The sequence below is a fragment of the Geotrypetes seraphini genome, chromosome 8, assembly GCF_902459505.1.
Source record: "Geotrypetes seraphini chromosome 8, aGeoSer1.1, whole genome shotgun sequence".
Classification (NCBI taxonomy): domain Eukaryota; kingdom Metazoa; phylum Chordata; class Amphibia; order Gymnophiona; family Dermophiidae; genus Geotrypetes; species Geotrypetes seraphini.
In genome coordinates this window covers 129,825,730-129,847,934 of record NC_047091.1, presented here as the reverse complement: position 1 = coordinate 129,847,934, position 22,205 = coordinate 129,825,730, and the positions used below count along the sequence as shown (strand labels likewise).

The window sequence follows — 22,205 nt, the reverse complement described above, 5'->3', positions numbered from 1 at the left end:
AGGAGGTCTCTTCATGGGGCTTTAACTGGGCCTCATTGTTCAGTCACCATTTAATGCTCTTTAATGTTTGGGCGGTGAGAGAGAACAAAATCTCTTTGAGTATTATCCTCTCATATTTCACTTTGAATAGATGGGATCACTGTGGAGTGCAAAACATTTTTTTTTCAAGATTTCATCTGGAGGAAGTTCAGCTCCTGAAGAAAGACAGCGAAACATCTGTCGGGTATATCACGGACTTACCTTACACAATCACAGATGGATCCAGCTTTCAGATAAATTGGATCTTACCTGTGTTATTTTGTATTGAACTTTTACAATATTTATTGCTACTTGTGATTTTGGCACTTTTTTCTTACTATCTACACATTTGAACTTTGAGGATATGTTGAAAGAGGGAGATGAATGAGTTTATTATTATTATTATTTTTTTTTACTTATTTAGTTTGTTTAAGCACACTTTCAGCACTTCAGAGACAATATGATGTATCGGGCAAACTCATTGGGCCTTCAATAGCCATCATGAAGTTTTCAGCGTGGGGGATACTGTTTAAGAGCATTATATTATGTTACAATTCCCCAATACTGAAGTCTCTAAAGTTTCTTCTTTATAGATTTTGCTTATGTAGTTTCTTTTATAGGTTTTTTTTACTTATAGCCCTTTTGAGCACTTATGTACTTTCTCTTTCATTTACTCATTTATCTTTTCCCTCTTTCTTTAATTTATGAGCAAAGGTGTCGTCCTCTCCTCATACTGTTGCAGATTTTTTTTTTTTTTTTTTTCCCAAAATAGTCAACACTCTCTTCCTCGAGGTCGTCTTCCTCGGAGTCCATAGCCACTCCAATTGTACCAGATCCACTGGTCTCGGTGCAGGCTTTGCAGTATATGTTGGAAACTATTCTGCATCAGGAGTTTGGTAACTGCTTGCCAAATTGACTCCTTCGACCCTGCTTCCTGCAGTTCAGCCTGAGCACTCTGCAGTATTACAAGGAGTCAAGTCGTTGAAAGTGCCTTGAGATCAATCTACACACTCTATGCAATGAGTCGGGTTTTTCAGTGCCTCGATCATTCTCTGACTTCCAGTCCTACCTCTTAACATAAGGCGTTGCCTTTTTCAAGGCACAGGATGAGGACTCCTCGACATTCATCTTCGAGGTTGGATCCAACTCAATCACGAGACCGTGATTCGAGGGATTCCCTAAACTTTCCAAAATCCCAACTACAGCTGTACTGGATATTTTGCAACTTGGAGCATTCCTTCCTCAACAACATCAGGTTGCTCTCATTCAGCTTTGTCAAAAAGTTCCATCCCTTACTTCACTCTCAGCGAGACACATGATGGTTCTCCTAGGTCACATGGCCTCTACAGTTCACATGACTCCTTTTGCCAGACTTCACCTCAGAATCCCTCAGTAGACCCTAGCATCTCAGTGGGCACAGGCTTTCGACCCACTCTCAGCACATTAGTGACTCCTTCGTTGAGACAGTCTCTCCACTGGTGGATGTTCTCTTCTAATCTCTCCAGAGGTTTACTGTTTAAAACAGGGGTGCCCACACTTTTTGGGCTTGTGAGCTACTTTTTAAATGACCAAGTCAAAATGATCTACCAACAATAAAATTAAAAACAAAACAAAACCACAAAGCACACTGTACGCATAGAAAATGTTAATTATCATTCCTATTCCAGGGTTTTTCAAAGAGGTCAAAGCAGATGACTCTATGCACTATCACCTCAGTAACAACCATACAAAAATAGACAAATATACCCCCTCCCTTTTTACTAAACCACGATAGCAGTTTTTAGCGCAGGGAGCTGCGCTGAATGCCCAGCTCTGCTCTTGACACTCATAGGCTCCCTGCGATAAAAACCTCTATTGCGGTTTAGTAAAAGGGGACCTTAGTGTAAAATATAGACAGCAGATATAAATTCAGACACATTTTGATCACTAAATTTAAAATAAAATCATTTTTCCTGCCTTGTCTGGTGATTTCATGAGTCTCTGGTTGCACTTTCTTCTTCTTGACTGTGTATACAATCTTTCTTCCCTTCTTTTAGCCTGTATGCTTTCTCTCCTCCAGACCTCATTCCTTCCCCCAACTTTTCCTTCCTCTTCCCTGCCCTTTCTTTCTCTCTGCCTCCCTTTCTTTTTTTTCTGTTTCTCTTCTTTCCTTCTGTCTCCCTGCCTGCCCTTTTTCTTTCTTTCTCCCTGCCCTCCCCCAAGCCACTGCCACTGCCATTGCCATCGGGGACCAGGACCCAAACGCCACCAGTAACAGGTCCCAAGCTCTCATGGTTCGGCCAACCAGCATTCCTCTCCCCGACGTCAATTCTGCCGTCGGGAAGAGGAAGGCTGATCAGCCCAAGATCGTGATCAACCTATTGGGGGAAATGCTGCCGGGCCCTGCCTTCACGGAAACAGAAAGTAGGCAGGACCCGGCAGGAAGAAGAACAAATGCTTCACTAACCTGTCCCCGCATTAGCCCGTAGCGAACGCTTGCTTCAGGGCTCTCAACATGTGCGTGCCGGCTTCCCTTCTTTCCCCCCCCCCCAGACATAACTTCCGGTTTCGGAGGGAAGAGAAGAGAAGCCAGCACGCACACGTTAGAGCCCGGAGCATAAGTTTGCTACGGGCTGAAATCTCCAAGCCGGTTTTTTTTTTTGGGGGGGGGGGGGGTTTAATGTTCAGCAGCGGCAGATGACAGCTGGGCGGACCGCCCAGCTAAAAGGCCCTAGGGAGAACACTGATCGGCCCGTAGATCAGGGCGGCAACATGAGTCTATCACGGAGCCCGGGATGGGCTCCGCAATCGACTCATGTTGCCTTCCTGAGCTACTGGTCGATCGCGATCGACGTATTGGGCACCCCTGGTTTAAAACTTCCCCTCATCAGAAAGTTCTCATGACAGATTCCTCGACCTAAGCTTGGGGGGGGGGCTCATCTCAATGGTCTCCATACTCAAGAGCAGGGATAGGCAATTCCGGTCCTCGAGAGCCGGAGTCGGGTCAGGTTTTCAGGATATCCACAATGAAATATGTATGAGGTGGATTTGCATGCACTGCCGCCTATCTCATGCACTGCCTATTGCACTCCTATCTCATGCACTCCTATTGCATGCACTGCCTCTATCTCATGCATATTTATTATGGATATCCTGAAAACCTGACCTGACTCCGGCTCTCGAGGACCAGAATTGCCTACCCCTGCTCAAGGGCATTGGTTCAGCACAGATTGTCAATGTCACTTAAATCTGTTAGAACTCAGAGCGATATTCAATGCTCTCAAAGCTTTTCAGCATCTTCTTCATGATCAAGTAGTCCTCGTTCATACAGACAATCAAGTTGTCATGTACTAAGTCAACAAGCAGGGAGGAACAGGATCTCTTCCCCCTTTGCCAGGAGGCTCAGAAGGTTTGGAATCGGGCAATTCTTCACAATATCTTTCTGAAAGCCATCTACATTCAAGGAGAGAAACTTTTTTTTTTGTTGGTTTTTTTTTTTGTTTTTTTTTTAGTGGACAAATTGAGTCGTCTTCTACAGCCTCACGAATGGACACTCAATTTGTCGCCTCTCCATCACATTTTTTCTCAGTGGGGAACTCCTCAAATAGATCTCTTTGCGTCTCCCCACAACAACAAGCTGCCTCAGTTTTGCTTCAGGATATACTTTCCTCATCGCCTCAAGGCAGATGCTTTTCTTCTGGAATGGAAAGAATACAATTTAAATTCTACTATATACTATTTAAAACTATAAATGGAGACAGCCCAACCTACCTAAACGACCGCCTCATCCAAACCACCTCTATCAGGCATAGAAAAACACACACCCCATTCACTTACCCCCCAATCAAAGAAGTAAAAAGGAAAAAACTATACAACGGACTACTGGCCACTCAGGCAGCGAAGATAGACAACCAAGTCTCTATTGACAACAACCCCAGACTACAAGATGTTCAGAAAGGAAATAAAAACTATACTCTTCAAGAAATCCCTTAATAAAGCTTAATACCATGATAAAGCTTAACCCCCCCTCTTACCATCCCCTCCCTAACCCCAGATCCTACTTTTCCCTCTCTTGGAAACCTTCTCTGATCTAACGTTGTAACCCTTCTTCCATAACTCTTTTTGTAATCCGCTTTGAACCGAAAGGTAATGGCGGAATAGAAATCTGTAATGTAATGTAATGGACAAACCAGTTTCTGTATGCATTTTCTCCATTTTCTCTCATTCTCAAGACACTCGTCAAACTCAAACATGAAGAGCATGCCACCATGATTCTCAAGGCTCCTCAGTGGCCCAGACAACCTTGGTTTTCCCTTCTACTTCAACTCAGCAACAGGGAGCCACAACTTCTACCAGTTTTTCCGTCTCTGCTTCTACAGAGTTGGGGGTCTCTGCTTCATCCTAATCTGCAGTCTCTGCACCCGACAGCTTGGTACCTTTCAACGTAACTGCCAATTTCCAGTTCTCTCAATCTGTCACACATTTTTGAGGCTTCCAGGAAGCCTACCACTAGGCAATGTTACAACCAGAAATGGACTAGGTTTTCTGCTTGGCGAACCCTTCATCACAAGGAGCCTCAATTTATCTCCTTGTCTTCAATTCTGGATTACCTGTTGCATTTATCCCAATCGGGTCTCAAATCAACATCCATTAGAGTCCATCTCGGTGCAATTGCTGCTTTCCATCAGCCCTTAAAGGGGAAACCTATATCTGCTCATCCTGTAGTTTCCAGATTTATGAAAGGGCTTTTCAATGTCAAGCCACCTCTCAAACCACCTCCCGTGGTTTGGGATCTCAATGTTGTTCCTGCTCAGTTGATAAAGCCTCCATTTGAACCAATGTCTAAAGCTCATCTGAAATATCTCACTTGAAAAGTGGTCTTCCTTATTTCTCTCGCTTCTGCTCATAGAGTCGGTGAACTACAAGCTTTAGTAGCGGACCCATCTTTCACAGTATTCCATCACAACAAGGTGGTCCTCCGTACTCATCCTAAATTCTTACCAAAAGTAGTTTCAGAATTTCATCTCAATCGATCCATTGTACTTCCAGTGTTTTTTCCAAAGCCTCATTCTCATCCTGGGGAAACAGCTCTTCATACACTAGACTGCAGGCTTGCTTTGGCCTTCTACTTACAAAGGACTAAGCCACAAAGGTCTTCTATTCAACTTTTTGTTTCCTTTGATCCAAATAAGTTGGGACATCCAGTTTCCAAGAGAACCATCTCCAACTGGTTGGCTGCTTGCATCTCTTTCTGCTATGCTCAGGCTGGACTGCATCTGGAGCAGTGGTTCTTAACCCTGTCCTAGGGGGACCCCCCTAGCCAGTCAGGTTTTCAAGATATCACTAATGAAGATGCATGAGAGAGAGATTTGCATACCTGTTACTTCCATTATATGCAAATCTCTCTCATGCATCTTCATTAGGGATATCTTGAAAACCTGACTGGCTGGGGTGTCCCCTAGGACAGGGTTGAGAACCACTGATCTCGCAGCCCATAAAGTTAGAGTTAATGCGGCATCTGTAGCTTTCCTTAGATCAACTCTTATTGTGGAAATCTGCAAAGCTGCCACTTGGTCCTCAGTTCATACTTTCTCCTCTCGTTATTGTCTGGATTCATTTTCCAGACGGGATGGCCACGTTGGCCAGGCAGTATTACAAAATTTATTCTCCTGAATTGCCAGCACTCCCATCCCATTCTGGTTAGCTTGGAGGTCACCAATATGTTGAGAATATGCTGCCTGCTTGTCCTGGGATAAAGCATAGTTACTTACTGTAACAGGTGTTATCCAGGGACAGCAGGCAGATATTCGCACAACCCACTCACCTCCCCTGGTTGGCTTCTTAGCTATACAACTAAATGTATTAGGAAATACAATCGTATATGATCAAAATATATGTGAAACGTATTGTGAATGGTATTTAGTAGCAGGGAATCATTCATACCACATTTACAAAAGTTCTTGACATCACACCATCGATATGGAAAATTATAAAACAACGGAGAAAAATAAACCTCAATTGTGAGGGGCCGGGACTACACAAGTACCCGAACCAACTCACATCATCACTGATTTATGAAAAAACTCCGTGTACATTTAAATCAATAGTTTCCATTCATACAAGGTTAATGTTTTTCAAAGATTTTTTCCCAGTGTGAGCAATGTAAGCAAAGTCCAATATACTGGAACATATCAAAAGGATGAACAAGATCCCAAACTGACTAAAATATTAGCGAGGGCTACAGCTCAACTTTACTAATATAAGCGGTTGTTAAGGCGTAGGGTCTAGAACAATAATAATAAGAGAGAAAACATCCCCTCATCTGAAGGTGTGAAGTGACTCAAAAAATTCTCAATTCCTTGTCCCGACAGAAAAGTCTTTCTGTTTCGCCTAGAAGGCTACTTCAGGGGATAAATCCAATGTCCAAATATCACCCCGCTTCTTCCAACACAATAAGTTGTAAAGCTGGCTCCTCTCAAAATGCTCCCTCATCAGAATGTCCTCACGACATATTCTTCGACCTACGCTTGGGGCGCTCATCTCGATGGTCTCCGTACACAAAGCCACTGGACCAGTACGGATCGTCAATGTCACATCAATCTGTTGGAACTCGGAGCGATTTTCAAGGCTCTCAATGCTTTTCAACATCTTCACAACCAAGTAGTCCTCATTCAGACTGACAACCAAGTCGTCATGTATTATGTCAACAAACAGGGAGGGACAGGATCTGTCTCCCTTTGCCAAGAAGCTCTGAAGGTTTGGGACTGGGCAATCCACCACAACACCTTCCCCAAAGCTGTCTACATCCAAGGGGCGTAAAATTGCTTGGCAGACAACTTGAGTCATCTCCTGCAGCCTCACGAATGGACACTCCATTCCGCCCCTCTTCATCACATTTTTTCACAGTGGGGAACACCTCAGATAGACCTCTTTGCAGCTCCCCAAAACTACAAACCTCCTCAGTTCTGCTCCAGGATATACTCTCCTCATTGCCTCGAGACAGATGCTTTTCTTCTGGAATGGACGAATCTCTTCCTCTATGCATTCCTTCCATTTCCTCTCATTCTCAAGACTCTGGTCAAGTTGAAGAACGATCATGCCACCATGATTCTGATTGCTCCTCGGTGGCCGAGACAACTTGGTACTCCCTTCTACTTCAATTCAGCAGCAGGGAGCCCTACCTTCTACCAGTTTTTTCTTCTTTGCTTACACAGAGACAGGGATCTTTGCTTCATCCCAACCTGCAGTCTCTATACCCGACAGCTTGGCACCTCTCAACATGACTCCTCTTCAGTTTTCTCAACCTGTCAGAGACATTTTTGATTCTTCTAGGAAACCTATCACTAGACAATGCTATTGCCAAAAATGGACTAGATTTTCTACGTGGTGTGTTTCTCATAAGGAGCCTCAACATTCCTCCTTATCTTCTGTTTTGGATTACCTTTTGCACTTATCCACTTCTGGCCTCAAGTCTACATCGATCAGAGTCCATCTCGGTGCAATTGCGACTTTCCATCAGCCTATTGAAGGGAAACCCCTCTCTGCTCATCCTGTGGTTTCCAGATTCATGAAAGGACTTTCCAATGTCAAACCTCCTCTCAAACCGCCACCTGTAGTTTGGGACCTCGATGTTGTCCTTGCTCAACTGATGAAGCCTCCATTTGAACCAATTGACAAGGCTCATTTGAAGTATCTCGCTTGGCAAGTGGTGTTTCTCATTGTCCTCACTTCTGCTCGATGAGTCAGTGAGCTGCAAGCTTTAGTTGCTGATCCACCTTTCATGGTGTTCCATCATGACACGGTGGTCCTTCGTACTCATCCTAAATTCCTCGGAATTTCATCTCAACCAATCCATTGTTCATTCCAAAGCCTCATTCTCATCCTGCAGAAGTAGCTCTTCATACTCTGGACTGTAAACATGCTTTGGCCTTCTATTTGGAACGCACAAAACCACACAGAACTGCTCCTCAACTTTTTGTCTCCGATTCAAATAAGTTGGGACATCCTATCTCGAAGCATACCATCTCCAACTGGATGGCTGCTTGTATCTCATCCTGCTATTCCCAAGATGGATTACCCCTACACAGTAGAGTCGGAGCAATGGTAGCTTCAGTAGCTTTCCTCGGATCTACACCTATTGAGGAAATTTGCAAGGCTGTTACTTGGTCCTCTGTTCATACTTTCACTTCTCACTATTGTCTGATGTTTTCTCCAGATGGGATGGACAGTTTGGCCAAACAATATTACCAAAACAGCAAAATGGAAAAACCCTTTCAAAATATATAGCCAATATTAACCTGAGAAAGATACTACTGAAAAATTGGCTAGAACACCTTAAACCTGAAGTGGAAAGTCTGACAAAACAATTACTCAATGGGAGGAAACAGGATTTAAAGTGGTGGACATCAGTATGAGCCCATCGTGGGCAATGTTGTTTACTTTACTAGCTTGGTATCAGGTCATTTATTAAATGTTGGGATATTTATTTCATCTTCCAAGTTAGTTTTTGTTTTCTGGTAATTAGTTTACGCTAGGAATTTTTGCACTTGCACTTAATATCAGCACGTAAAATAATTTTCTCAGGGCTTTTTTAAGGTTTTTTATATATAGGATATTTATTCAGCAAGATTTGATAATTATGTATTAATTCACAAATATTAATGTATTTACTTATCAAAAATTTAAAATTGTGTGATTTATTTATTAATTTATTATTCTACTAATTTTCTTTTTCATTCCCACCCCACACAGTCCACCTTATTTATTTTGTGTTGGTTTAGTCTTTAGGGAATGTATGTTTGTATGTCTTCATTTCCCTTTTTCCTGAGCGCTAAGTCTGGCATTTTTCATTTGGGAGTGTCATTATTTTCACAGGTGATTAATTTTATTATGGACTATATGATGTATGAGGCAACTCTCATTTAGACTGATGTCTGGTGCTGGTCACCTTTGAGACTTTGCCTGAGCCAGAGGTTCACGTTATCCACGATGGGCTCATACTGATATCCACCACTTTAAATCCTGTTTACTTACCGTAACAGGTGTTATCAAGGGACAGCAGGCAGCTATTCTCACAACCCACTCATCTCCCCTGGTTGGCTTCTCTGCTAGCTATCTGAACTGAGGAGACGCGCCCTACGCTGGGCGGGAAGGCACTTGTGCATGCACAGTAAGGTCGACTCAAAACTTCTAGTTTCTTCAAGCAAGTCTGCTTGCGAGGCTTCCGCATCTGGGCTCTGTCGGTGACGTCACCCATATGTGAGAATAGTTGCCTGCTGTCCCTGGATAACACCTGTTACGGTACTGTGCTTTCTACTTCCGGGGCAGGCCTTCGCGGCGCAGTGGTTGCCTGATGATTTGCAGTCACAAATTTCCTGCTGTTGTCACATATGCCAGGACTCCTGACTTCCTCGTCTTCTCTCCCCACCCGCGGATCAGCAGCGGCAGCTCACTGTGTGCTTTTAACTTCAAAGGTTAAAATGAGGCTGCCTGATGGAACCACGTCTAAACTAATGCTAGCAGCAGCTGTGTGGCAAAGTTAAAAGCACAGTGAGTTGCCACTATGCTAGAGAGAGGAGAGAGATTGCTGGGCAGGGGATTAAGGGAAGGGAGGAGAGTTACTGCTGGACGAAGGGGGGATAGTTACCGCTGGACAGGGGTAGGGAAAGGGAAGTGAGAAGAGGTGCTGCTGGCCTGGCAGAAGGGGAGGAAACAAAGGTGATACACACTAGAGGGGCGGGTGATATGGTGCATGGGGAGAGAGCATGTTGGGTTGGGGGGTGGGAAAGAGGAATGGCACTTAAGGGAAGAGGCAAGGACAGAGAGAGTGTACAGGAGGCAGAAAGTGTTGGACTCATGGAGAGGGTGAGATGGATGGAGATGACAAAGGAGAAATGTCACACTCTGAGAAGGGGGGAAAGGGCAGAGAGTGAAAAGTTATTCATGGAGGGAGAGAAAGAACAAGATGTTAGTTAGGGGAGGGAAGGAGGACTGGAGGAGAAGCATGAAGGAGGAAGAGAGAAATATTGGACTGGTGGAAAAGAAGGAGTAATGAACTGGGAGGCTGGTGGGCCGGCCTTCAGGGGGGACAGGCCTTCAGGGGAGGGGGCCCTGATGTAGAAGTACATGGAGGGAGGGAGAGAAGTAGGGGTTCAAAGAGGCATGAATATGCCAGACTTTGGGGGGTGGGAATAATGGATCTAAAAATAGAGGAGAGGTAGAGATGACACAAGGAATGGTGTGGAGGGGGATATAGATACTGGATAGGAGGGTAGGTAAGAAGATAAAGGGGAGAGATGGTGGACCCTGGGGTGGTGGGGAAGGAGGAAGAGATGCTGGATGAAAGGGTAGTTGAGAAAAGGTGAATCTGTGGATGGAGACGAAAAAAAGGAAAGATGTCAGACCTCTGGGGGAGGGAAGGGAAATGGAAGGGGAGGACAGAGATGGCAGATGGATGGTTAGCATGGAGAAAGGAGAAAGTAGGAGACCCTGGCAAGCAAGTTATCAGAAGACAACCAGAGCCTGGGACCAACAAGATTTGAATATTGACCAGACAACAAAAGGTAGAAAAAATAATTTTATGTTTTGTGATTACAATATGTCAGATTTGAAAAGTGTATCCTGCCAGAGCTGGTGTTAGACCGCAAACGTGAGCTAGGATTTAACAGAGAGAGGAAAAGTCATTTTTGTTTTTTTATTTTGTTTAGACCACAGTGCCAGTGTGCTTAGAAGCCAAAGGGGGTGAAGAAGCTATAAAATAAACCCACCAGGATGTTTGAAAAAAACACCCAATTGGGCAGGAAAATTGAATTGAAAAACCAATTCAATAGGCTGAATCAAATTGAATCAATTTTTTCCCTGAAATGGGCAGCACTAATAGAGAGAGATTCCAGACTGGGAAGGGGGTAATGGAAGGGGAGGGGGAAAAAAAGTTGTCAAACCACTGGGAGGAGGGAGGGAAGGAGAGATATGTCTGACTACTGGGGTGGAAGGAAAGATGTCAGGCTGTGGAAATGAGGAGGTAAGGAGAGAGAGATAAGAAGGGAAGGTAAGACATGGAAAAGTGGATTTTGAGAAGAAAGCAGAAAAATTGAATGTTAAGTTAATGCAAAAGATGGATGCAGGACAGAAAGTGAAGGAGAGATAAAATGGATAAGAAGGCCCTGGAAACATAGTTAAAAGCGCAAAAAATAGTCACCAGACAACAAAGGTAGGGAAAATTATTTTATTTTCAATATAGTGATTGAAACGTGTCAGTTTTGAGAATTTATATTTGCTGTGTGTATTGTGTATATGAAAAGAAAAAATTGCATTACAATTAGTAAAGGGGGCAGGATCTGGGGCAGACCTTGGGTGGGTTTAAGGTGGAACTTGAGAAGTCTGTGGATGTCAACGTGATAATGTCACGCATGCGTGTGTCATGGCAACGTCCGCGCATTTCTGAGTGCCTCAAGCCTTAGCCACTACCTCCGGCTCATGCTATATTTTCCGAATTTGTTGCGGCCCCGGATCATTTTTGAGTGGTACAGGCCTGCTTTAAGCTTACTAAGTGTGCAGGATGCCCTACTACTCGAGCCCTCCTCCCCTCTTCCTGTCAGTCTCATTTTTTTCTCAGCTGCTTCTGAACGGTCACAGCTCTCCCCTCTCTTTATCCGCAAATCTTCTTGCCTAATCATTTCATACAGTCCAGCTACTTGTAAACAGCCAGCGACAGAAAGCCATTTCTTCATGGACTGCTGTGGTTCTACCTCCAGGAAAGATTTCCCTAGATCAAACATGAAAACAAAAGTACTCAACTTCCGAGGCACTGACTTCGAACACATGGGAGATTTTGTCCATTGGACACTGCAGAACCAAGCTACGACTGATGATGTGGAAGCTATGTGGTCATCCCTGAAATCTACCATACATGAAGCGACAAGCCTCTACATTAAATCAGTACACAAACGGCGAGAAACAACAAACCCCAATGGTACTCCGCAGAAATCTCGCACCTCGTCAAGGAGAAGAAAAAAGCATTTATTTTCTACAAACGAACGGAGACTAGGGAAGCTAAACTAGAACATAGGGCGAGGTCTTCAGCGGTCAAAACGGCAATCAGGGAGGCCAAACTTCGAGTGGAAGAGACTCTGGCAAAGAACATGAAGAAAGGGGACAAATCCTTCTTCAGGTATATTAGTGATAGGAAAAAGAACACAGACGGGATAGTACGCCTTAGAAAACCAGATGGGAACTGCGCAGAATCAGATTCCGATAAAGCAGAACTACTGAATGAATACTTGTGCTAGGTCTTCACCTGCGAGGCACTGGGGTACGGTCCACAGTTGCAGGCAAGGCTCAGCGTGGAAGACTCGTTTCAGAATTTCGAGTTCACACCTGGCGACGTCTACTACGAACTGGCAAGACTCAAGGTGAACAAAGCCATGGGACCGGACAATCTACACTCCAGGGTGCTCAGTGAGCTGCATGATGTCCTGGCAGAGCCGCTATCAGGACTCTTCAATCTCTCCCTAAGTTTGGGGAGAGTCCCCATAGACTGGAAAAAGCTAATGTCGTTCCACTGCACAAAAAGGGTTGCAGGGCAGAGGCTGCAAACTACAGACCGGTGAGTCTCACATCAATAGTATGCAAACTCATGGAAACACTAATCAAACGTAAATTAGACGCAATCTTGGATGAGGAGAATCTACGGGATCCCAGTCAACACGGATTCACCAAGGGTAGGTCCTGCCAATCCAATCTCATCAGCTTCTTTGACTGGGTAACAAAACAGTTAGACTTGGGAGAATCCATGGACGTCGTATACCTAGACTTCAGCAAAGCTTTCGATAGTGTCCCGCATCGCAGGCTGTTGAGCAAGATGAAATCAATGGGGCTGGGAGAAACACTAACTACATGGGTCAATGACTGGCTGAGTGGCAGACTTCAGAGGGTGGTAGTTAACGGTACCCTCTCTAAAACATTGGAGGTGACCAGTGGAGTATCGCAGGGCTCAGTCTTGGGCCCGTTCCTTTTCAACATATTCATAGGTGACCTAACTCAGGGGCTTCAAGGTAAGATAACATTATTCGCTGACGACGCCAAACTATGCAATATAGTGAGAGATGGCAATTCACCCGATAGTATGACACAGGACCTACATTTGTTGGAGCTTTGGTCCTTGACCTGGCAGCTGGGCTTCAATGCTAAGAAATGCAAGATCATGCACCTCGGCAGCAGAAATCCGTGCAGAACTTACACTTTGAATGGTGAGACCTTAGCTAGAACTTCAACAGAACGAGAAAACTGCTGATCATGTGGAGAAGGCTTCATCTAAGGCAAGACAGTTGTTAGGTTGCATCCGCAGGAGTTTCGTCAGCCGGAAGCCTGAAGTCATAATGCCATTATACAGAACCATGGTGAGGCCTCATTTGGAATACTGTGTGCAATTCTGGAGGCCACACTACCGAAAAGATGTGCTGAGAGTAGAGTCGGTGCAATGGATGGTCACCAGGATAGTCTCGGGGCTCAAGGATCTATTGTACAAGGAAAGGCTGAAAAATTTGCGGCTGTACTCACTCGAGGAACGTAGGGAGAGAGGAGACATGATCGAGACTAAAGAAGATTGGGATCATAGTCGGGGATTCCATCATAAGAAATGTGGACAGCCACATTGCGGGAGGAAGAGATAATAGACTGGTCACCAGCCTGCCTTTTGTAAGAGTGAGGGATGTGGCCAGCAGGATCACCAGTATCATAGACAACGAAGAAGGAAAGGATACTGTTGTACTCATCCACGTGGGAACCAACGATGTTAGCGGACGGAAATACAACAGGGAAGAGTTAAAGGACCAGCTCCGACTACTCGGAATGAGATTGAAGGTTAGGGAGGTGAAGGTGGCTTTCTCGGAAATCCTTCCGGTACCGAGAGTGGACGCAATGAGACAGGATGAACTGAGAGCAGTTAACGCCTGGATGAGGCGATGGTGCGACGATGAGGGTTTCGACTTCGTATGAAATTGGACAACATTCTGGGGGAAAAAGCAGGTACTATAGAAAGGACGGCCTACACCTCACCAAACTGGGAGCGAGAGTCCTGGCTGAAAACATGAAGAAGTCCATTGAGAGGGCTTTAAACTAAAGATCAGGGGAGAGCCGACAAGTCGACAACATGTCGATGGCCCGGACACCAGGATATCCTGAGGAGGAAACTTCAAGCAACCGAACAGATATAGAGGAGGAACATAATGAATCTACAAGAGGTAATGAAAAGGATCAAATGGATATAAGAAGGGATATGAGGACCACTAAATCCAGGGAATTGGCACGATCAGAACTTAAATGTATGTACACGAATGCCAGAAGCTTAGGAAACAAAATGGGCGAACTGGAAGAACTAGCAAAAAGAAAGCAACTGGATATCATAGGAATAACGGAAACATGGTGGAATGAAGAAAATGAATGGGACACGGCATTGCAAGGATATAAACTATACAGAAGAGATAGGATTGGGCAAAAAGGGGGAGGTATTGCCCTGTATATCCAAGAGGACATAGAGTCTAACAGAGAAGGAGAGTCAGAAGTAGATGGTAAACTAGAGTCCCTCTGGATAAAGATTCCTGGACAAAAAGAAGCAGACACAAAAATTGACCTCTATTATCGACCCCTGGGACAGTCTGAGCAATTCGACAAAGCAATGATGGAAGAAATTAACCATGGATGTAAATCAGGAAATGTGACGATCATGGGGGACTTCAACTTTCCAGGGATAAACTGGGAACGTCAATCTGCGTCAGAGAGACAAAATTCCTGGAACTGATAGGAGATTGCTTCCTTGTACAAATGGTAGGAGAACCGACTAGAAGCAGCGCAATCCTGGACTTGGTCATAAATGGCATTACTGGAAGGACAGCAGATGTAGAGGTAACAGCCCCGTTGGGGACAAGCGATCATAATATGATCAATTTTACCATTTGCATCGGTAAGGGGAAACCAATCAGGACTAATGCCACAACCTTTAATTTCAAAAAAGGAAATTACGACAATATGAGAACCATGGTTAGAAAACGGCTGAAGAAGGGAAAATCAGAAATCCAAACAGTTGATCAAGCATGGTCTTTGCTGAAAAAAACCATCACAGAAGCACAGAATCTTTACATACCAAGGATATCCAAAGGAAGGCGAAAAAAGAACAAAGGTGAACCAGCTTGGTTAACCAAAGAGGTGAAGGATGCCCACAAAGTAAAAAATGTTCAGGCCTACATTAATTCTACTGGTGCCCACATCGCTGTGATACCTGGAGGCCTGACGTGTAAACTGCAGCCACTTGACATCACAGTGAATCATCCATTCAAGACTTTTGTTAGAAAGGAGTGGGAGGAGTGGATGCAGAGCGGCACGCACGAGTACAAACACGCGGAGCAGCTGAAGCGGGCAACTTTCACAGAAGTCTGCAAGTGGGTGGCTTTAGCATGGGATAAAATAACACCAGATACTATTCGAAACGGATTTAGAAAAGCGGGCATTGTTTATGAAACCAATGACACTACTACCGGTAATCATGCAGCGGAAGGAGGCAACAACACGGATATCAGCAATGATGATGACGACGATGACGAATGATATCACTTCGAAAATAAACGAGGATCGTCTGGCCGTGCTCACTTTATTTAATGACGATGATGACAATTCGGATTTTGATGGATTCAACGATTCAGATGACTTGTGATGATGATGACTGAATAAACCAGTAAACTTTGTTTATTTACAACTTTACCGTAATTACGGTAACTGTATTTAGATTATTTTGTCCTCGATACTTCGTTTGATCTAGATTACCGGTAAATGTTATTGTTTATAAGAATGAACATGTGATTTCTGTTCTTGTTGCTGAATTCATACTCACTAACTCTAGATTAAAAGTTATACGGTAGTTTATAAGAATGAACAGGTTTTTTTCTTTTGACGTTTTTGGTTGGAGGGTGTGTGAATGGTGTGTGAGTTCTCCTATGTCTGGTTGAGGTGGATTGAATTATTTAGCAGAAGAAATTATGGTAGTTAACCCCCCCCCCCCATTCCACACACATTACGGTAATTCTCTTCCATTTTTGTTCTCATTATAAAAAACACTGATAAGTTCCCAGAAAAAAAATACATTAAAATAAGAAGTGAAAACAAAGGCCCCTACAGATGAGAACATAAGAATAGTCTAACTGGGTCAGACCAATGGTCCATCATGCCCAGTAGCCCATTCTCATGGTAGTCTATCCAGGTCACTACCTGGTCAAAACCCAAAGAATAGCAACATTCCATGCTACCGATCCAGGGCAAGCAGACGCTTCCCTCATGTCTTAATAACAGACTATGGACTTTTCCTCCAGGAATTTGCCCAAACCTTTTTAAAACCAGCAACCTTGCTAGATGTCAAATACAGAAAGAACAAGGTAACTTCACAAGGACTTAGCTGTGCAGGAAAAGTGAATCTCCTCATACACCCACCATATAGTGCAAAAATGTGCAAAAGTCTGTTTTTTTTTTCTTTCGATCACTACATAGCCTAATGCCACACAAGCAGCGCTGTTACAAACATATTCTGAAGGTTAATGCTAAGGTTAACAAAGTTTCCTTCCTTGGACCACAAGGAGATACTGACACACCACTAAAAGAGATCCCAAAACAACTACCCAGGTACAACACCCAAAGACCCACTCAGTGTGTGAACCAGTTGAGTGGAGTGGACTAACTGGGGGGTGGAAATGGGCCCAGAGTTTGCTCAGCAGAATTTCCAAGACCACCTCTTCCTCTCAACACATTGACACGCTGGTGGGTTTATTTTATAGCTTTTTCACCCCCTTTGGCTTCTCCTAACCACACTGACCCCCTGTCCCCCTCCCTTAAAGGTATGCCTGTCCCCCTCCCTTAAAGGTATGCCTGTCCCCCTCCCTTAAAGGTATGCCTGTCCCCCTCCCTTAAAGGTATGCCTGTCCCCCCCTTAAAGGTCTGCCTGTCCCCCCTTTGAAGTCCTGCCCCCCTTGAAGGTCTGCCTGTCCCCCCTTTGAAGTCCTGTCCCCCGTCCCCCCTTGAAGGCCTGTCCCCCCCTTAAAGGTCTGCCTGTCCCCCCTTTGAAGTCCTGTCCCCCCTTAAAGATCTGCCTGTCCCCCTTGAAGTCCTGTCCCCACCTTGAAAGCCTGATGCCCCACCCTGAAGGACCGCTGGCCCCCCCCCCCACCCTGAAGAACCGCTCGCATCCCCCCGCGATGTCAGATTCATCCCCCAGCCCCCCTCCCCCCCACACGGAGAAGCAGCCTACCGTGGGTTCGCGATGCCAGTGAGCCCTGTGCTGCTTCCTCTGCCGTGGTCCCGCCCCTTCTCTGACGTCGGAGAAAGGGCGGGACCACGGCAGAGAAGCAGCGCAGGGCTCAGAGAAGGGGCGGGGCCACCAGCAGAGGAAACAGCAGGGCTCATTGGCATCGCGAACCCACGGTAGGCTGCTTCTTCGTGCGGGGGGGGGCTGGGGGATGAATCGGACGTCAGGGGGGGTGCGAGTGGTCCTTCAGGGTGGGGGGGCCAGTGGTCCTTCAGGGTGGGGCATCAGGCTTTCAGGGCTGGGGGATGAATCGGACGTCAGGGGGGGGAACCATGTAAAAAAAAAATTGTACAACGCGCTCACGCATATAACACGCATGGTTATGCTCGGTTTGTAAAATCGTGTATAACGTGCGCGTTATATGCGTGAAAATACAGTAAACAGTAGGGTCCCCGTATCCATGGGTAATAGATTCCAAGATCTACAATTACCACAGTTATGTAAAACTGTGGATAATAGCAAATGCTATCCACAGTTCACCATGGCCTGAGCACCGAGCACTCCCATATGAGTTGCTGTTGGCCAATTCTGCTGAAATTTGCTATAGCCAAAATAAAGTTCTGCACTTACTGGAGCAAGTGACTGGGCCACAGATGGAAGCATAACAGTATATAAGTAGAGAGTTGTTTAGTTCCTGCTACTAAGGACTGTGCTAATCCTCTTTTTTTTTTTTTCTAGCTCTTGGCCTCATAAGGTGCATTGGGTTTTTCCTCAAGCCCATGAGCAAAACCCAAATTGATAACTAGCAGTAGAAATATTCTGCTGCTTTGACCCTGAATCTCTTGTTAGCAATTTGTACCATTAAAAAAAAAAAATAAATTTCCTTCCTACCCCTGCAGTTGAATTATAAGGTGGAACCCATTCTCTTCACCACTGGCTTTAACTGTTATTTTAATTTAGAAAATTACAACTGGTAACTATTGTTGAATGTCGGTGGTATTAGTGTGGCTAACATTTTTTAAATGACTAACATTTCAATGTTTCTTTTCTTTTTAGGAGGAATTGTTAGATATTAAAGAGCATCCTCACTGTAAACACCGTCCCCCTTGCCTCTCGGATAAGTATGATAGGTATGTTTATCTTCCTGCTCATAGAGGGGCTTTAGGAAGATGTTGATGGAAGCATTCTTATGGGAGTTGTCATACCCCTCTTTTACGAAACTGCGATAGCAGTTTCTAGCGTGGGGAGCTGCGCTGAATGGCCTGTACTGCTCCCGACGCTCATAGGAACTCAATGAGCATCGGGAGCAGTGCGGGCCATTCAGTGCGACTCCCTGTGCTAGAAACTGCTATTGCAGTTTTGTAAAAGGAGGCCATAGTGTTGCTGGTGCTGCATTTTCTATTTTAAAGAGGGGTGTTTGTATGAGATTTGATGTATTTCTGTGTTACAGTCAAAGCAGTATTTACAGGTACTTATTTTGTACATGGGGCAATGGGAGGGTTAAGTGAGACACAAGGAGTTGTAGTGGGACTTGGAACCTAGTTCCCAGGTTGCCACACTGTCCATTATGCAGCTACTCCAGATTTGACTTATGTAGATTTTGGGGAAATATATTGTGAGCTTCCCTGCTGCAATTTTTGGTAGAGCTTTATGAAGGGATAGAGGTGGTGGGAGAGCATGTACTGAAGCACAAGAAACTGTTCCTAGGGTTCTGTTTCTAGTGCCTAATGGTTTCTCAAATTTGTTGCTTGGGTTTCATTTAATCCTGTATATTTAACTTTAAATGAGTAATATGGTATTGAAGCTAAATATTTTGTGACTGTTGCACAGTGATGGTGTCTGGGACCCTGAGAAGTGGCATGCCTCTTTGTATCCTACCTCTGGGCAAAATTCTCCAATAGAAGGATTAAAAAAAGACTTGGATTCAGACCGGGCTTCCCTAAAGCGCAGGATAGCAGGCAAGTTAACTACTGCATTATTTGAACTGACTGGCTGTTTTTAGTCAGGGCCTGACTTTTTGGGTGGAAATGATCTATGCTGAGTATTATGCCCTTGAAATAATGCAGTGTCTGAAATTTCTTTTGAAATTTGCTTGGGGGAAAAAAAATACAAAGAAATACATATCCAATGATTTAAAACCCCCATGTTATCCCTTCAGTAATGAGCTAACGAATGAATTCTTACCATATACCCCCAACTAGCCTCCCATGCCCCTTTACCCTTTAACAGTTACATTTAACTCTCAAATATAAGTTAGGCGGCTTACTATTCAAGTGTCCTGCCCTGTCAAGCTCTGCACCCAGTCCCCTCTCCTATTAGGCTCTGCATCCTTCCTCCCCTCTCCTGTCAGGCTCTGCACCCATCACCCTTCCTTCCTCCCCTCTCCTGTCAAGCTCTGCATCCAGCACCCATCCTTCCTTCCTCTGCTGTCAGCCGCTGAGCGGCTTCCTTACTGGCTCCCGCAAATTCTTGAGAATTCGCGGGAGCCAGTAAGGAAGCCACTCAGCGCCAAATCGTGCTGCTGCTCGTACCGCTCAGATGAAGAAATTGGATTGCGCAGCTGGTTAGCATTGGGGCAGGAGTTTGGAAAGCTTGCTCCTGCTCGCTGCTCCTCCACCAGGGATCAGCAGAGGTATGATAGGGCAGGGAGGAGGAGGGGACAGAGCCTGGCGGCCTTAAAAAAAATTCTGGGAGGGGGCATTGACCCGAATATAAACCGGGACCCCCATTTTTGGGCCAATTTTTTGGCCCAAAAATCCTTGTTTTTATTTGAGTATATATGGTACTCCATATTAACTTATATCTACTATCCTTCCCCTTAAATTCTGTATAAATGTTTATTCCCTTTCAACTTTCCCTAACATTAGAACTCTTCGTATGCAGTGGGGGTCCACAGCACCCAACTTCCTAATGTTTCTAATCAGAGTTGTTTAAATTTATAGAACTGAAAGGTATGACATTATATAAATAAAGCTATTATTATTATTGTGTTAGCTTACTTGCCTTCAGCTATTCCCCAGGTTAGACCATGCTTCCTTTCAAGTATGCACTATTATACTTTTTAAACAGGAAAAAGTTGCCTAAAATTTCTTGTTTATTTTACTTACTCTTCTTGTTCGTTGAATTAGATACTCCCAATAAGAAATGCTCTAGCTCTGTGAGTTTATCTACCCAAGATAACTCCTTTTAACTATACCTTCTCTTCCTTAAACATCTTATCCCATGTAGGTATTTACACATTTCCTCCTCTGAAATATTCAGTCTTTGTCATAAATTGTATGGAGACACTTAATATGTAAACTGTGGAAGATGTGATAGGTATTTAAATATCTGGATCATAAATTACTGTACCGTAACAGGTGTTATCCAGGGGCAGCGGGCAGCTATTCTCAATATGTGGGTGAAGTCATCCACGGAGCCCGGATGCGGACAGCTTTGCAAGCAGACTTGCTTGAAGAACTTTAGAAAGTTTGCGACTGCTGTACTGCGATAGCACGAGTGCCTTCCTGCCCGACGCAGGGGGCACGTCTTCTCAGTTTTCCACGGAGCCAAAAAGTCTTATTTTGACGCTCTGCGCTTGACTCAGTTCTACTTTGTGCTTTCTCTCACCGCAGCTTGTGTTTTACTTTTTACAGGGTCGCTGTGTTTCTTGGCGCGTTTTCATTTATAAAACCCCCCCAAAAAAACTCAATTTTATTTTTTCTTTGTGTCACGGCAGGGCCTTCCTTGCAGCCTCAGCACGCGGGCTTTGATCTCGCTGAGGCTATTTTTCCATTTGTCCCAGCCGGTCATAGGCTTCAAGAAGTGTAGCCGTTGCCAGTGCGTGATCTCCCTCACTGACCCACATAGGTGGTGTGTTCAGTGTTTGGGACCTGACCATCATGTGGAGTCGTGTACCTGCTGTCCTACCCTTCAACCTCAAGCCATCAAACGTTGTTCAGTTCAAGTGGAGAAACTCTTTGGTGGTATGGATCCACTTACCCCGGTCTCAACCTCTAATCCGGTCAAGCTTCTCACAGGGGTTCCGCCTTCTGCCTTGACCTCAATCCCAACCTTAATCAAACCCTCCTCGTTTGGCAGGTCCTCATGCAAATCTGCGAAGTCTTCTCCTGAGGAGCCATTTTCCTCGCTGCCTCTCTCAGGTCAGCTACCAGCAGTGGTTATCAAGCTGCCCAAGAAGCATGTCTCAAAGTTGAAGACTCGTTCTTCCTCGGAGACTATAGCCACACCAAATGTACCAGATTCTCAAGTCTCAGTGTCACATTTGGAGGCTATGATCCAGACCATTATGAATCGTCAGTTTGGTAATATGCTTGCCAAACATAATCCTACCTCGACTCGACTTCCTACAGTCCAGTCTGAGCACTTAGCAGTATCACAAGGAGTCAAGTCCTTGGCGGTGCCTCGAGCTGAATCTACCCACTCTATACAAGGAGTCGAGTCCTTGGAAGTACCTCAAAAGGATTCTACACACTCTATTCAAGGAGTCGAGTGTTTGCGAGTGTCTCGTCTGGAGTATAAGCATGCTACTCAAGGAGCTGAGTACTTGTCAGTGCTTTGAGATACTTCGACACAAGGAGCTTGGTCCTTTTGTGTCTCGATCTCCAGCCTCCAGCCCTCCTTCCTCGCATAAGACATTGCCCTTTCCGAAGCATAAGGCAAAGACTCTTTGACGTTCCTCTCACCGGGACCTGCCTGATTTGAGGCACAGTTCTCCACATCAGTCGAGGCATCCATTGAGCCACAGTTCCTCTTCTCGAGACAAGCCTTGAGACTCTTTGAGGCCTCCAACTCCGAAGTTAAGGACACCACTTCCAGAGCCTTTCACCTCTGCTTCTTCTGCGAGGGATTCTATCCATTCTCTCAGTGAGTCATCTGTACCTGCATATTCAGACCTCGGGTATCATTACTCCAGAGAAGCTTC

General features: G+C 44.8%; 1 protein-coding gene across 2 annotated transcripts in view; it reads left to right on the top strand.

Annotated features, from left to right (window-relative positions):
• EIF4ENIF1 (eukaryotic translation initiation factor 4E nuclear import factor 1) overlaps positions 1-22,205 on the top strand; it is a 243,609-nt gene that overhangs the window by 19,278 nt on the left and 202,126 nt on the right. For both annotated transcript variants that reach the window (XM_033955267.1, XM_033955266.1), the window contains exons 3-4: positions 18,338-18,411; positions 19,112-19,239. In XM_033955267.1, the coding sequence (XP_033811158.1) occupies positions 18,338-18,411; positions 19,112-19,239 (202 nt within the window). The remainder of the gene's footprint in view (positions 1-18,337; positions 18,412-19,111; positions 19,240-22,205) is intronic.